Genomic DNA, 16,863 nt, shown 5'->3' with positions numbered 1-16,863 from the left:
TCGTTTTCCATTAGCTTTAGTTTCCACCTTCCATCCATTTGCAAACTTACTTAAAATACAGAATAGTAAATTAGATTTGCTTGTGTAGTTTCTCAATATGCAGTCATATAATTTAAGGTCTTTTCAATAAGGATCTCTTAAGGAGATCCACATTGTTTCACCAAATGCATATAGTTAGAGTTTCAATGAATCTTTTTTCACCATCAATTTTTGTTTATCGTTCAATGCAAATTTTTTCAGTACATTTATTTCAGAGTCAATACTCACGTTTTCCGTTACAGTTATATTTTTCAAACCAATATTTATTTTCAATCATCTTTTTTGAGCTTGTGCGGTAGCCGTAGTATCCCTGTAATGCGAGCAGTGCACGCGCGTTTTTAACCGGTGAAACACCGACCGACGTAACACACATTAAAAGGTTTTTGTTGGCCATCTTTTTTTAGCAGGCACCATTTTGTAAACACATTACAGCTCAGCTAATGTAATAATCGCTTTAGCTTATTAAATGTAGCTGCCATTTTCTTATTTAAAACACAGATGGTTGCTGTACAGCGTTACCTAGTATGTCAGTGTAATTCAGCTTCTAAATGAAGCTATTAAATGAAGTTTTTGTAGTATGTATGCTAAGTGCGTGCCGCATCTGAGCCTTTTACTCTGTTTAAATCGCGCTGTCAGTGTGTCATCATCGGATTTTAATGGACAATGGAGTCTCTTAGGCTGCTATCGGTGGATCCCTCTGACCGGGGGTCTCAGAGATGCAGACTGGGCCCGGGTCTGATGTCGTCGTTGGGTCTAAGACTGGGCTCCCCTCTGCTGGTGTCTCTTCCTGGGGGAAGCTGCCTGTGCACCGCCTGGCCCCGTCCCGACCTGGCGGAGGGCTTCCTGCAGATGGACCTGAAATGTTTCACTCCCAGCCTGATTTCTGGGCTTCCCGCACACCTGAGCTTGGACACGACTCAGCTCAGTCCCGCACCCTGCACCAAACTGAAGAGTGTTAAAGTAACTGTGGTGGTCCGGAGTCTTGATTTTAAGAAAAACACAAATTTTAGCCTTGTTCACGAGCTTGTGAAGGACATGCTGACGGGTGTTTATGTCCATAAAGAGTTTGTAATAAACCTGGAGGAGTTTAATACAGATATAAGATATGTTGCTGTGCACGGCATCTGTCCAGAGTCTGCAGCTGCTGGAGTCATCACCTCTAAAATTGGTTTGGAGATAACTGAGATCCAGACAGTCCAGCGTTACAAGAGTCAAATGCAAGACCAGCACACACCCCCGCTGGGAGGACTGGAGGAGGTCAGCCTCTACTTACTGTTATGACCCCTGTTGTACTAATCTACAGGGTTGACGCCAACATGTGCGTTTTTCTTCCACTGCAGGTGAGTGCATCCCTGAGAGAGATGCTGCAGCTGCCCCTCCTTTACCCCAACACCCTGACCTCTCTGGGCGTATCCTGCCCCAGAGGTGTGCTCCTGGTGGGACCTCCTGGAGTTGGGAAGACCGTGTTGGTCCGCAGGGTGGTCATGGAGGTGGGAGCCAGCCTGGTGGTGGTCAGAGGACCAGAGGTAGGAGCTGATATACATTTTCATTTTTAGTGAGTAATTTTGAGAAGTCAGTGACTGGAAACGTTTTAATTGGAAAGGACTTGGTTCTCAAAAATGTTTCAAGAGATACAAAACAAATATTCTGCATTTTCTGTTTGTCTGTTTCAAGACAAAGTAAATGGCTAAATTATTATGCTGTCAAAGAATAATTATTCCTGAGTGAGTCTTCAGAATAAACTCAACTGCACTGTACAGGTATATTCGAGTTTCTTTCATGTTTTATGAAAGTTAAAAAAAATTTAAAAAAAGAACAAAATAACTCTTCTTTCATTTTTTCATTGCATCCCTTCAGTTTGAGTCAAACTCCACTTTCTACATTCATTTTATCTGATATCAAATAGATTGTAGCTTTACTTGTGGTGCTTTTTGAAATGATAACAGGAAAAAAGTGAACATTCTTTAAAATGAACACTAGAAGACCAAAAATAAATGTAACTGGTAAGATTTTCATGTTTCTTCTGATGTTTTTGTCCCGAACCATTTTAAATAAATGTTTATAAAGAACATTTTTATGTCTATAATAATCAATATAACTATCCAACAGTGGGAATAATTATAATGTTTCAATTTCAGCAAAAAATAATTTAGATCATGTGTAGTATTTTTGTCCAAACACCATAGCAGCATGAATCAATGGCATTCAAAGTTATTAGGCTGTGAGAATGACGTGAGATCGACATGTGGTGCATAAGTGCAGCTGAGTAACAGCAGTGGTCTCCTTTTGTCAGGTTGTCGGGTCACGGCCGGGTGAGAGCGAGGAGACGCTGCGGGCTGTGTTTGAGCGTGCGCGGTCTGCAGCGGAAGAGGGCCCCTGCGTGTTGTTTTTGGACGAGCTGGACTCTCTGTTTCCGAGGAGGTCCGGCTCCTCCGCGCCGGAGAACCGGCTGGTGGCTCAGCTTCTCACGCTGATGGATGGGATGAGTCGGTCCGACCGCTTCCTCATCGTAGGAGCCACCAACAGGCCAGACAGTTTAGACCCGGCGCTGCGTAGGCCTGGGAGGTTTGACAGAGAGGTGCAGCGTTTTAGTTTGATACAGTCCTGTATGTAAAGTGAACGACAGCTGCAACGTGCAAAGCAAAACCAGTAAACTTTGCATTTGTCCTTTTTAAAAGGTGATCATCGGTGCTCCTACACTTCTGCAGAGAAAAGCCATCCTGTCTGTTCTGTGTGAGAGAATGCCCGTGCGCCCCACTGTGAACATTGCAGAGCTTGCTCAGATAACGACAGGATATGTCGGAGCAGACCTGAGTGCACTGTGCAGGGAGGCTGCCATGCACGCTTTGAGGGAGAACGTAAAGGTAAATGCAGAGAAAATAAGTGATCACTTTTAAATTAATTATTTGCCCAGATATAATAAATGCAGCTTACCAGCAGTGGCTTTAGTGACACTGAGCACAGCAGTAAACCTACAACAGAATGGCTTGAAAAGAATGAAAAGAATCAATTTACTGGAACGGTCCAGTCAATGTCCAGACCTCAACAGTGGCTGAAATCTTACTGAGGAACCGTAAGAGAGCAAAGCAAAAACAAATGCATGTAAAACTCACTAAACTGAAGGAATGTTTTGAAGAAACTTAAACAACTTTGAAACACTTTGAGAGAGTGATGAAGTCAGACAGACTCTGACTACTAAGAATTGTTGCTGTGAAAGCTCTTGAATCGTGGGACATAGTTTGTAGGACCGTGTTCTGTGCAGACAAAACGTCAAATCTTTGTTTTTATCCAACTTGTTTTGGATCAGGACCAATTTATGAGTTTAGTGTTCTGTGATTCATTGACATTGTTGCCTGCAGGGTTCAGGGGAGCAGGTGGTGGATATGAAGCACTTCCAGGAGGCCCTGAAGTTGGTGGGGCCGTCCTGCCTGAGAGGCAGCCTGGGCAGGACGGAGCTCTCCCCGGTGCTTTGGGAGCAAATTGGAGGCCTGGAGGAAGTCAAAACCAAACTAAGACAGGTTGGCTATTTAGGGGTGGGCGATATGGACTTAGAATTTTATCGCAATATCTTGTGGTGCTATTCTGAAAGCAGTAGCTTTTATTTCATCATAATGTATTTATTGCTTCTTTTTTAGATAACCGTATGGCTGTGACTGCAGGGCTCAGCAATCGTAGTGCCACAAACACAAATATTGTTCTTGAAATAGGCTTGTTCAGGATGCCACTTACTTCTATAAATGTGATTTACATCACTACATTGCCCACAGTAACTGCATGTAATCATATTTAAATTTCAAATTTATTGATATTTATTGATGCACATCACTTGTGGAACAGTGGAGAAAATAGAAAAAATAACATTCTTGATCACCCTGTCAGTTTTTTGTTTATTTACCATCAATAACTGCAGTTTATTATGGTAAGAGTAAATCAAAATTCTTATTATGATAAGAAATTTACTGTGTTACATGATAAATAATATGATAAATTTCCACCACGTACTAACTGAGTAGTGGGGCTGGATTTATAGAGCTAGAAAGGAAAAGTATGATGAAATGTTTCCATGCAACTCATAGTTAAGTAATTTTTCTCTTTAAATCTCTGCCACAGAGCATTGAGTGGCCTTTAAGACACCCTGAGGCGTTTGTCCGTCTGGGGTTGTGTCGGCCGCGTGGCATCCTCCTGTACGGCCCTCCAGGATGCGCAAAAACGACGCTTGTCAAAGCTGCTGCCACCTCGTCCCGCTGTGCCTTCCTGTCCGTCAGCGGCGCTGACCTGTACTCTCCGTACATCGGAGACTCTGAGAAAGCCTTAGCTCAGGTACTTTCTGTTAGTTTCCTGAAATATGCAGAGAACAGATCATTTTCATTTCTTCTTTGTTGCGTCTTTCAAACCATTGCATCTGTCTTTTCACGTGTAGCTGTTCCGGCAGGCCCGCGCCTGCGCGCCTTGTGTTCTGTTCCTCGACGAGATCGACTCGCTGATCGGGTCGCGGTCCGACGTCGGGACCCCTAACAGCGTGCAGACCCGGTTGCTCTCTGTGCTGCTGAATGAGATGGATGGGATCGGCCTGAAGATGGTGGAGAGGAGGGGAGCAGATAAGGTCCTGCAGGCAGAGGGAGTGGAGCAGAGTCACGCAGATGACGAAGTCACATGTTGCTGACATTACACAATTTCTCATCTTCACACCGTGACTTTAATAATAAACAAGTTTTTTTTTTTTTTTCTTTTAACAGCTGTACTGTCAGGAGGTTTGTAACAAAGATGTGATGGTTGTAGCTGCTACAAACAGACCCAGGTGTATCGACAGCGCCCTGCTCAGACCCGGCAGGCTGGACCACATCATTTACGTTCCACCTCCTGATCTGCAGGTTTGATTTTACTTTATTGAGTGCTTAATCTGCATTACGTTGTTAAATTTAGTCATAGTTATGCAGTTTTTTTTTTTAACTCCCTGTGGACTTAGGCTGTTTTAACATAAAGCAGCAAAGAGAGAGAATAATTTTTACACAGTAATACATAACAGCAACTGAGTCTTTTAATGTTAAATCTCGTGGTGCATTGTTTTTTGTTACCTATGTTAAGGCTCGACTCGCCATCCTAAAAGTTTGCACAAAGTCTATGCCTGTGGATTCACACGTCTGTCTGGAGGAGCTGGCTGCAAAGACAAAGCTTTACTCTGGAGCTGACCTGGAAAACCTGTGTAAAGAAGTAAGTGTATAATTGTGTTTCTTTACAATTAAAAAACACACCAAAAAAGATATATTTATATATTTAATTTCTTTTTTTTCGTTTTAGGCTGCTCTGCTGGCATTGCTGGAGGAGAACATGGAAGCGTCATCCATCCAGCAGACACATTTCCTTCGTTCCATCACCAAAATGAGTCCTTCTCTCACTGCTCAGCAGATTAGTTCATATTTAATACCTCACCAGTGATGTATTTTTATACAAAATATCAGTTTTAAAATAAATATTATGACATATAACTTTTATTGTCTGTTTTTTTTTATCTCATAAGCTTTTCAATGACATGAATTAGGCTATTTTTAACAATTAGTTCAACTGTCTTTCAGCTTTAAAGTCTGACCACTAGAGGGCCCACACTGATATTTTGTGATATTTTGTAGCTATTATCAAATAGATGCTTTATCCTTCAGCTATACAATACAATACAGAAAGAATCATCTACTTTCCATTTACCTCTTAAATCCTCTGTTTTGGGTATGTCTGGCCATATTGATCTAAATAATATAATTTTCAAAGTGAGTAATTGTATCAGATCAATGCCGTTGTGATGAGCTTCATACTTTTGTTTGGTTCCTATTCCATAGGTCCAGCAAATTACTTGAATTTCCTCAAGAGATGCAAGAATTATAATGGCAAATATCAATGGCTTACATTTTCAATTTGAAAATATGTTTTCATACATTTGTACTGTTTGCACTGAAAAAGTCTGTTTTCTTCTGAATACAATCGGTTTTAGCGGTATCAGCGATAACCTACGGTATATTATTTACTTTGTATCGGATCTTTGTCAAATTGTATTTCTAGAAATATGACCGAGTGAGCGCCGTTACCAGCAAACTATCTTTGAAATGTTCTACGGTAACCTTAACAACGAGAATTTAGGCAGTTAGGAGAAAGTAAACGCTCATGAGCTCTATCTGAATACTTTGTCCTTTGGAAGACTTTCTTCTAGTAAGTATTTACTTGTTTGGGTGGCACTTACGCAGGTGTTTTTTTTTTTTGTGGTTGATGATGTGTACAACAGTGTACATATTTTTGAGTAGCTTAAAGTTATTAGCTAGTCGCATTTTTCCCTCTGCTGTATTTCAGTTACAAAAAGCGTTTATAAAATATTTGCAGTTAAGAAAACCAAGTCTATGGAGACCTTATTATCCGTTAGCTATGGGGCGCTGTTTGTAAAGTTACACAGTAAAAAAAAGAAAGAAAGAAAGAAAGAAAGAAAAAGTAATAATTTGTTCTGTTTAGCTAGTCATAACGAAAACAATGTGCCTGTTCATGGCCGCCACCACCGGAGTTTAGAGACACGGAAACCCGAGCTTTTATTTTGATATTCCATTTCCGCTTACCGATAAGCCAATTTGCATATTAGCTAAGTATTTAGCTAGCAACCTAAATATGTTGTTAACAAGCAAAAATATTTGTTAGTTTGAAAACAAACGTTGTTAGTTTGGAAAATAAGTATTTAGTTTGGAACTAAATGTATAGCTAGTGAATTAAATATTTAGTTTGGAACTCTTACAATTATAAATCTTGGAATGGCATAGTGAAAATATGTCTGAAAAATTAACACCCACATTTTTTTTTCTCTATGACAGGCCAAATACAGCAAATTATTGCTGTTAATGTTTGTAACTTTACAAACAGCACTCTATAGCTGACACATGTTGTAAGGAAAGTACATAATCTAGCAGCAAGTGAAAACCAGGCTATTTTCTCGATAGGTGTTTTGAGTATTTTGATAAAATGCCCGGATTCTTCCAGATGTTGATGAAGAGGAAGGAGGTAAGATGTTTGCTTTTTACACTTTTGGCAAGGCTACAACTGCTTGATCAGGTGTGGTTGGAATGTTTCTTGTTTCAGGTGATTCCTGTTGTGGGAATCATGGCTCTTGCTGCAACAGGATCATCATCAGTTGCCATCTACTTTCTGTTCCACAAGAATGATGTGATGTGAGATATTTTTGTTTGTTTGTTTGTTGTTTTTTGCTCTTTTTGATGGAATTTTGTCAATTAGAGCTGAATCATTATAGTCTATTGTTTAAATTTGCTGTGTAGTTTGAACAAGACTTCAAATCCAGAACCATGGGAACGAGTGAACCCATCAAAACCCCAAAAGGTATATTTTAATTTTTGAAAACAAGCATTGCCTTTCACCCAACTTATGATATGTGCCATCTCACTATGACTTTCTGTGACATCAGAGTCAGTCCTCCAAATATTCATGGTAACAGTGACAAATACCTTAAATGAAGTCTTTCTTCTTTTTTTTTTCTAACATTTTGATGCAGTTTGTCACCATCAATCAGAAGTGGAAACCAGTGGAAACTCTGGAAATGGTGAAGTCCATGACCAAAGACAAATGAGGAGCAAGCATCATTTCTGAAGTTGTTTTTGTTACTTTTAGCTGACCACAGCTTGAGAGATGATTTTTTTATTTTTTTATTTTAACTGTTTAATTTTACTGTCAGATGCCTCAGATACAAATATGTATTGTTGTCTGAATATAAAAAGTCATAAACCCGGAGTACTACACTATATATTTTCAATAAAGCTGAGCTTTTATGTGGCTTAGAAGAGCGGATGGTTTCTGTCTTCATGAAATGCTCTCATGACTAAAGCTAAAGTTACGACTGGTCAGAAGTTTCTATATATGTTAGTCATCATAATCCAGAGTATGGTTCGTTCTTTGGATTTCTGTTTAAACACAAAACCTGGGGGGAAATTGCATTGTTTTTTGTTATGTTTTTCCATTTTTATGTTGATGTGCCATCTGGTTTTTGATGGATAAAGGAATCTCTTAAGCTACCGTTGTTCATGACTTTGTGAAAGACGTGCTGAGGAGTGTTTGTATCCATGAGGAGTTTGCAATGAACCTGAAGGATTTTAATACAGATGTACTCGCTGGTGGTGTCCTGTGCCAGAGGTGTCGAACCTCCTGGAGTTGGAAAGCCTGTGTTGGTCCACAGGGTGGTCATGGAGGTAGGAGCATTTTCATTTTTACTGTGATTACCAATCAAGTCAGTGATTCTGAAACGTTTTCCAGTTACTGACTTAAAAAAAAAAACATATTAAATGAATGTGCTGGTTAGACATTGTTGTCATTACTCAAAAAGAAGTTGTTCTTTAAGTATTTTATTTTCTCATTACATCTCTTCATTCTGATGTGTCAAAATCTAGTTTGAAAAAACTAAACTTTCTATATTTATTGTATCTGATATCAGATATAGATTATAGTTTAAATTGTTACTTGGAAAGAAAACGGTAGAAAGGTGAAGTCTACTAATGAACTTACATGGTGGGATTTTCATATTTCTGCTAATGTTCACTAACTGGTGCATCCCTGAGATCAACAATTAATGATTAAGGGCATTTAAGTAACAACAGTGTTCTCCTATGTCAGGCTATAAACAAATCAGTTTTAAAATAAATGTTATTTTTATGTAACTTTTATTGTGTCATTTTATTGCCTCAGCATTTACCATGACATGATTTTTTGCTCTTTTTAACAATCGTCTGTACAGTTATCTTTCAGCTTTCAAGTGTGACCACTAGAGGGCCCTGCACACTGGTATTTTGTACCTGTCATGACCAAATAGATGCTTTGCCCTTGAGTTGTACATTACAATACAGGAAGCATCTTGTGTCTACGTGCTTGTCACCTCGTAAACCCTCCCGCCTCGTCCTACATCTGTTTGTCTCCTGCTGTGCAGGACTCAGAGACTTTCAGGAAGCTCTGAAGCAGCAGGTAAGACATGTCGAACCGAACTACTTTGGGGACCTTGCCTCTTCCTTTAGAAAGGCAGAGACTCAGACTGAGGATGTAAACAACAACAAGTGAAAACCAAACTATTTTATCTGCAGGTGTTTTGAGTATTTTGGAAACATGTCTGGATTCATCCAGTTGTTGAAGAAGAGGAAGGAGGTAAGACGTTTGCTTTTTACTGTTTTTATTTGTGCAGTCAGTCTGCTCCTAGTGAAGATCAGATGTGGTTGTTATGCTTCTTGTGTGTCTGTTTCAGCTGATCCCTCTGGTGGGATTCATGGCGTTCGCAGCTACAGGAGCCACATCTGCTTCCTTGTACTTTCTGTTCACCAAATCCGATGTGATGTGAGTTTTCCTCTTTTTTTTAGCTCACAATTGATTAAATTACATCAATTAGAGCTGAGAGAGTATAATCTGTTGTTTTACTATGCTGTACAGTTTGAACAAGTCTGAAAACCCAGAACCATGGGAAAGACTGGACCCCTCAAAGCCCCAAAAGGTGTGTTTTAATTTTATTTATGCTTTATAAGATTCTATCAGCTGTATTCATTTTCATAAGGGTTTCAGTTCTCTTTATTGCGGCACGTAAACAAGCGCTGCCTTCTACCCTGCTGCTGATAGATAGTGCTGAGTCACTATCACTTGTACCAACCGTCTTCTGTGACATCAGACCCAATCCTGGTAATAGCCAATACCTATAACAAAGGGTCTTCTCTCTCTCTTTTTTTCTGTCTGTAACATTTTGCTGCAGCTAATCACCATCAATCAGCAGTGGAAACCAGTGGAGACTCTGGAAATGGTGAAGTCCATGACCAAATAAAGAAAGAAGAGCCAGTATCATCTCTGAAGATGTAGAGTCTTGACTACTTGCCAGGCCCCCTCATCAGTCTAGCAGAATCCTTTCTGCACAAACTAGGACGCTTTGACACTCAGTGTGCGGAAATGCTTCTGCTCAACTGGTGGGGCTTCACCCCTGCTCTGTAGCGGCAACACAAGGACATCTATCCACAACGACAGAAAAAGAAACGTCTGAGATTAGGACGGGTCATTTGTTTTTGTTTTTGGTTTTATTGGCTAACCAGAGCTGGAGAGATTAATTTTTACTTTATCAGCTGTGGTTCGTCTTAACTGTCAGATGCCTTCGGTAGGAATGTTCATTGCTGTCTAAATATAAAAAGACACAAACCCAGAGTACTGTACTGTATATTGTCAATAAAGCTGAGCTTTTATGTGGCTTAGAAGAGAGTCTTGGCGATTCGGTGTCAACATTATATTTACGGCTTCAAACAAATGCATACAACCTATTTAATATTTAATGAAATGCCCCTTAGAAAGTTGAAGAGAAACGTGAGCTTTGCAACCATCAACAGAATTATGTCAGAATATTTAATATTCTTATCAGAATTGGTCGATTTCATTTAAATTGAATTATAGTCGACACTTTCAATATGATTAAGGAGATAACTTCACTCATTATGCTGTAAGGCAGAGGAACAACCCTGCAGCACAATGCTACAACTACTTCACTTTACAGTATTTAGGGATAAAACCATCACTTGACCTTGATGCTGGTGGCTGCTGCCTCTACGTGATCTACAAGATGAAGGAAACTATCATGTGATTAGTCATAAATTTGACGTGGGGAACTACAATAACAAATGACAGAGGGATTGAAGACTAAGTCTAACAGTAAACAAAAAATCAATCGCATGATAAATTAAAATGAGCATAATCATTTTCATTTGGACAACAGTTGCTAGGAGATGCTCCCCTTTAATAAACTTGAAAAATGCAGGATTTGGAGAAGCACTCCAAACATTTGACACCTACAACAAAGTAGTTATTTTGCACTACCTGCCACTTTTGCCTGTTTTTACTGTCTAAGCTAAATGATTATTTCAAATGCAATTTTGGTTACAGACACCTCACAATCCATTTTAATTACTGTTATATTGTTTTATTGGCTTATTTTGGATATTTCAAATGTTATTTAGAAATGAAAGGTTTTTCTTAATCTTTGAATATGCTTGCATTAATGAGCCCTTATCATTGTTGTTATTATGTACAATAAAAATGTTGTCAAAATGACAATATTTTTCATTTATTGTGATAATTTATGAGACAGTTTATTGTCTTGCAAAATGTGTTATCCCGACTGAAGACTTCCTGGGAGTTCTGCACTTCAGTTCATGAAATGTCCTGGACAGACAGAACTTTGTTGTTATTGTCCTTGTCCTGGCCACAGGCTTTGACCAATTTTCTTTCATATTAGGGTTGAAACCTGCTCACAGTAGGGCGTTCTAGCAGGAAATTGATCCCAAGCAGTGCTCAAAACTGGTTTTGCAATGTATGACGCAGGCTAACATTAAGCTTCAGGACAGTTGATTGTCCTGCACTCAGCTTTATTGAAAATTTCTGGTTTATCCCTGAAACCCCGAACCAGCCTTTTTAAATTAACTCTAGCACTTTTGATAGAAAGACAGGTCAAATATCCAGCAAAAATTATGCAATGGGTTTTTTGTGGCTACCAAAAGAAGTATTTGATTATCTTTAGGGACATTTAACCACATTTTAGCAAAGGTGCATGGATATACATATATTCATGGGTGCCAGTTTAGTTCTGGTTCTGCAGACAGTCGATGCATTCAAACTTGTTTACCCTGGGTTTTTGGTTGTATGTCTTCTCAACAAATGCCTCAGATTAATATCCATAGTCATGATGACTGCATGTAAACTGTGGGAGTTACAGTACACACAAACCCTCCTGCTCTGTCTTAGTTCAGAAATGTTAAAAGGGGTGCAGCCTTTTCCACTTCAGTCACAGTGACTCATCAAAAACAGGAAAACGTATGGGTGGTACCCACAACTGGATTGTTTTTCCTTAATAAAACATGGAAATCGACAGCAACAGCTCGTTTTTACTTAAACAGCTAAATACATTTCCTCAAACAGCCTTTTTTAAATTAAACAGTTGAATGTACAAGTGTCTTTGTGAAGGACACCTGTTGTCCAAAACTGAAAATGAAAATGATCCAAAGTGAACACTTGGTTATTTTTTTAATCAGTCATGCATCTCCTGCAATGGTATAGTAAATACTTGCACACTTCTGAAAGCATTCCTCAACTGATGTGTGCTACTTGTAAACAATAGCAAAAAACAAAACAAAAAGACAAGTATGCCTATTTTTGTTTTATAGGGGAAATGTGACTCGAGGTAGATTTGTTACTTAAAGTGGCAGCAACAACAAACAGCTTCCACACTTCTGGCTCTGGTGTGTGAAAGATCCAAATCTATCAGTGGCCCTTTAAGAGGCGTGATCAATACAGTCCTGCAGAAAAAAATCCCCACTGTGTTCAGGAATAATTAACTGGAAACTCATTTTCCCTTTTTTTTTTTTGGAGTAATTCCAACTGTTTTTTCCTCAGAGCAACATTCTTTTCCCTTTTATAGATGCTTTGTGAGGTTAAACTAGCCGTATGCCAGTTAAAGCCTCACAGTGATGGTGCACACGTGATAACATTCAACTCTTCCTTCAAGAGTTTGTGGCCATAAATAGGTTTTGAAACTGGATGCCACACAAGCCTGGAAGTCAGTTTGCTCTGAAAGGGACTAAAACACTAGCAATTTTCACCCTTTTCTTTTCTTTATTCGGTTTGTGTAAGGGCAAATACATTCAAGGAGTTTAATCGTGCTTCGCCTGACATAGCAAGAACATGTCAGGTTGACGGAGTATATGAGAAACAAAATTATAAATGACAATTACAGAAACTCTTAAAGGGGCAGAACATGGCCTAAAAGGGTTAGGTTAGGTTTAGGGTAAGGATAGGGTTAGCAGGAAATTTGACACAAGAGACTGGAAAGAAGAAGAAAAAAAAAAAGAACACTGTCAGAGTGTTGTTTCAGCATTACCACATCCACTACACATCTGTGAACATTTTACATTAACACAGGCAAACACAGTAGAGTGGGGTGTGGGGGACTGGGCTGGGAGCAGGGGGCTGACCAGGGGGCGTGGTACGCATTCTTATGTTCTCGTCCCTGCATCCTTGCTGGTTTGGCAAGTGCTGGAGGTGTGTTCAGTGGCTCGAGGGTTGTCCGGCGGCCCTGATCTTGGTGTGGTGCTCTTTGTGTGGTTTGAACGAGGTGCGTTCTTAGGTGCCGAGTGTTGCTTTCTGCTGTTCTCACTATTCTAGCAACTTTGCAATGCTGTCATCTTGAGATATCCTTTATGTAGAAAAACTCTGCCCTGGCATATAGAGTGTACACTAATTTATATAAATATCTAATCCAAAACTACAATCAAATTAAGTTTGCAAAATGTTTTCTTTCTAAAGAAGTCCTGCTTTTGCAACAAGTCATTGACTTTGCAGCAATCTCTCAAATAACCTGAGCTTGCATGTGGCCACAGAGATTGCATTGAGTTGTGTACTTTGCAGCATCTCTCAGCAAGAACATCAACAAGCAGCAAGAAAACACTCCCACTTGTTTTTTAGGAAAAGTCGAGCTGCTCCCAGATTAACTGATGGAAACTTATTTTTATCTCGTTCACATCTGAGGCACAGATCTGCCCTCTGCAGGAATGACCTACATACATAACTGGGATTTAGGCAGTGAGTTTCCTTGCAAATAAAGGTAGGGATCATGCTAAAAAAATAACCTCAATGCAAAATGTAATATTGGCAGAAAGCACATTGCAAGAAATGTACCATATTTGTATGTGACAGGGCATTTTTTTCTAATTTAGTGGATAAAATATATAATACTCACCTGTCCTTTAAAAAAAAAAGTATTCATTTTTCGTCTTCTTTCTGTCGTCCTCCAAACATACATGCAGGTAAATGTGTGCTCTCTTTGTGTTTGAGCTCTTGTTTGTTTAGATTGAACAAACTGAAGTTAAATTAAGCTGAAAGTGAATAAGAATCGACGGAAAATTAGATCTATATACAAATTAGTTTCAACTGTGGATTGCTGTTGAAAGTAATATTTATCAAGTTTGATGTTTATTTGGCAAAGCCACTCTGCACTACAAGAGAAAATCTTACATTTTTCTGTTCTAACTTATCTTTCTTTGGGGTTGTACGTCAGAATTTTTTCTAGCATTAAGTATTCAAAAAGGAGATTATTGGAATTTCAGTAGAAAAGTACATTTTAAATTACTCTAAAGAAAAAAAATAAAGTATAAGTTTATCCCTTTCCTTAGTCCAAGTTTATTTGTACATCATATTTCAGCAAAAATGTATATTACATATATGATATGTGGATAAATCTGAGTTTTTTCCTATTTTTAAAAGAAAAAAATGCAAAAAAAAATCCAGTTTTGCCAGCGATATCTGTACCGCTGTGACAGCAACAAGGTGGAAAAGTATCAACTCTCTGAAGCGTCTGAACGATTATGTCGAAAAAGTGAGAGTGAATATTTGCTTTGATTGTTTTGTTTACGAGATCAATATCAAATAAAAGAACTAAAAGCTCACTGTTGCTTTAATTCTTCTGTCACAGATCTCCATATTTCATTCAGATGACAGCATTTACAGCAGGAAATGGTGCCAGTAAGGCTAGCTGTAAAGTAATAAACGCCACCCAGTAAAAAAGCCAAGCAACTAATCTGCTTAGTTTATGGCTGGATGGGCAAACAGAGCTGGCATTATGTTTCAGAGAGGCAGTTCTCCCATCGCTCATATCGGAGAGCGAATAATCAAAAAGTGTCTGTGATAGAAAGCCGCCCTCGGCTGTGTCTGGCATCCACAGCCTGTAGTTCAGTTGGATATCCATGACGCTGAACGGGTGTCTCATGACTTATTAAACAAAATGAGACAATACAAAGAGAAAAAGGTGGAGCTTTTATTTCCAGCTCTGCAACCAGGAAGTGTTTCTCGTTTTTTTTTTTTTTTTCTTTGGTTCCACTTGCATTACAGGTGCTGCTGTTTGTGTTTCACCCCCACACAAATTGTCCACCTTTTTTGCACTGTCATTCTGCCTCATGAGTTTTTAAGCAATGAAATTCAGTGGCTTTTGCTAGACAAGCTCAGACTTGCACAGGCATCTGTATGGCTGCAATGCGAAACAAGCCTCAGACACAGAGAGCTTTACAGCTGTCACAATTTCATCTATCAAACTATGTTCGACTTATAAGTTACTTACAGAAACAATGAGACAGGAAGGGCACGGCGCTGCAGTCGTGTGCCTTGAAATATATGTACGTGACATTATTGCACACACACACACACACACACACACACACACACACACACACACACACACACACACGGCACCGCAGATCATGTGACCAGCGAGTGAAAAACATTAACTTTAGTTGTAATTGAATGTCAAACATGAAACTTTCTTTACCTCACCTCTTTGTTCACATTACATTAATAAAAGCTATTTTGTGCCGCTCATTTTGGACAGATTTCCAGGCTTTGCGATGGAACCTAGTCAGACAGAATAAAAGCAAGTTGTGTGTTAGATGAGGCAGAAAGGCAGGGGAGACGGAGGGAAGCTGCTTCCTTCTAAAACAAAGTTAACTGCTGTCTGAAAATTTTATAGCACTTATGTTGCCTGGAAACTGACACTGTCTTGTCAATTATAAACTCTTTTATACATCTGAAATTTGAACATTAACTTTGATTGGTGGGGAATGTTGCAGCTATCAAAGGATAACTCTTTTATGTAGTCCAATGTACTCTTCAAGTATATTCATATCGCTTAGAGAAATCATTATTTCACTAATTCATAGGCCTCTCGATACTTGACTACCTGCACTTGCACTGACCGGCCACACACCTTTAAAAGTAGAGGCTGAAGACACTTTTTCCTCCAGAACTGCCTTACATTTCCATGGAACAGTATCAGGAAAGTGTCTGAAACTTTCCTCGGAGACCGTGGGCCTCGTTAACAGGAGAACATCATGCCGTTGTGCTTCAAATCTCTCCGCCATAGAACCATGATGCAAATGTCTTGTACCACTTCCCAACGGTGCTTAATAGAACTAGAATCTGCTGACCTTGAAATGCCATTGTAGGAATTTCAATTGTAGTCTCAGCTTCCTGTTAAAAACAAAGAGGTGTGGCACCTGCTGCTGAACTCCACCTGCTTCAAAGTTGACATGCGTTCAGAGATTATATTTTGCATACCTTAGTTGATGCCTCATCTCAAACCATTCTCATTCTACTGATGAAAATCCTGTAATCTTCTACTGCTGCTGAGAGATGGTTTGGCATGAAAATGTACATAATCCACCAGTTTCTCAAATACTTAGACCAGGTCGTCTGCTGGAAACAACCATGTCATTGAATGTCTTACCCCACTTCACACTGATGCCCAGATTGAACTCCGTGTTTCCCTGCCATCTGATTGGCTGATTTCTATGTGTTAATGAGCAACTGAACAGGTGTACCTAATAAAGAACCGGTGAATGTATATTTTGTTACTCGCTAAAAGCCGATTTTGCTTCCTGCACTTAATCATTTCGGCTTCAAGCGTTGTCATTTATAAAACCAGCACATGTGCGACCCCTGGTGTTTGAAAAATTAACCACACATTAAAACAAAAAGATCAGACGCTTTCATCCAAACCTGATCAGATTTGCTGTAGTCACTTTTGAGTAGAATATGAGTAGAACACAAAAACAACCACAGTTTATACAAAATGCAGTTTTGTAAGACATTTAATAGACTTTTTTATGGACTATTTTATGGATGTAAAACAGTTAATGTCTCCTCAACCAACAAATGGTTGTGCTATCCTTTACAAAAACAGTTTCATATTTGAGCCTCACAGTTTGAGATATCAGTCTTTCATTGAGGCAGAGCACT

The 16,863-nt window shown here is 39.2% G+C and overlaps 3 protein-coding genes across 4 annotated transcripts; all 3 read left to right on the top strand.

Annotated features, from left to right (window-relative positions):
- Window positions 1-374: 374 nt before the first annotated feature.
- On the top strand, window positions 375-5,525 carry afg2b (AAA ATPase AFG2B). Of its 2 annotated transcripts, none has more exons than XM_088004186.1 (10): window positions 375-1,296; window positions 1,380-1,565; window positions 2,333-2,617; window positions 2,718-2,903; window positions 3,399-3,557; window positions 4,150-4,359; window positions 4,460-4,642; window positions 4,776-4,910; window positions 5,125-5,250; window positions 5,338-5,525. In XM_088004186.1, the coding sequence occupies exons 1-10, from the start codon at window positions 703-705 to the stop codon at window positions 5,473-5,475; spliced, it is 2,202 nt and encodes a 733-aa protein (XP_087860312.1). In that variant the 5' UTR covers window positions 375-702; the 3' UTR covers window positions 5,476-5,525. The 2 variants fall into 2 exon arrangements, with proteins under 2 accessions (XP_087860312.1, XP_014854120.2); XM_014998634.2 differs by having other exon boundaries at window positions 379-1,296; window positions 4,460-4,687.
- A 502-nt stretch (window positions 5,526-6,027) lies between these two features.
- On the top strand, window positions 6,028-8,091 carry LOC106924772 (cytochrome c oxidase associated subunit FA4L3-like). The gene is made up of 3 exons (XM_088004185.1): window positions 6,028-7,235; window positions 7,341-7,401; window positions 7,574-8,091. Exons 1-3 carry the CDS (start codon window positions 7,030-7,032, stop codon window positions 7,646-7,648), a joined length of 342 nt encoding a protein of 113 aa, XP_087860311.1. The 5' UTR covers window positions 6,028-7,029; the 3' UTR covers window positions 7,649-8,091.
- An 808-nt stretch (window positions 8,092-8,899) lies between these two features.
- Window positions 8,900-10,293, top strand: LOC106924773 (cytochrome c oxidase associated subunit FA4L3-like). The gene is made up of 5 exons (XM_014998640.2): window positions 8,900-9,030; window positions 9,147-9,207; window positions 9,305-9,393; window positions 9,487-9,547; window positions 9,800-10,293. The coding sequence occupies exons 2-5, from the start codon at window positions 9,169-9,171 to the stop codon at window positions 9,866-9,868; spliced, it is 258 nt and encodes an 85-aa protein (XP_014854126.1). The 5' UTR covers window positions 8,900-9,030; window positions 9,147-9,168; the 3' UTR covers window positions 9,869-10,293.
- Window positions 10,294-16,863: the final 6,570 nt, after the last annotated feature.

This window comes from Poecilia mexicana, unplaced genomic scaffold (assembly GCF_051168715.1).
Source record: "Poecilia mexicana isolate PSO_F unplaced genomic scaffold, ASM5116871v1 scaffold_3, whole genome shotgun sequence".
Classification (NCBI taxonomy): domain Eukaryota; kingdom Metazoa; phylum Chordata; class Actinopteri; order Cyprinodontiformes; family Poeciliidae; genus Poecilia; species Poecilia mexicana.
The sequence above is the reverse complement of the archived record's forward strand: the minus strand, read 5'-3'. Positions and strand labels throughout refer to the sequence as shown.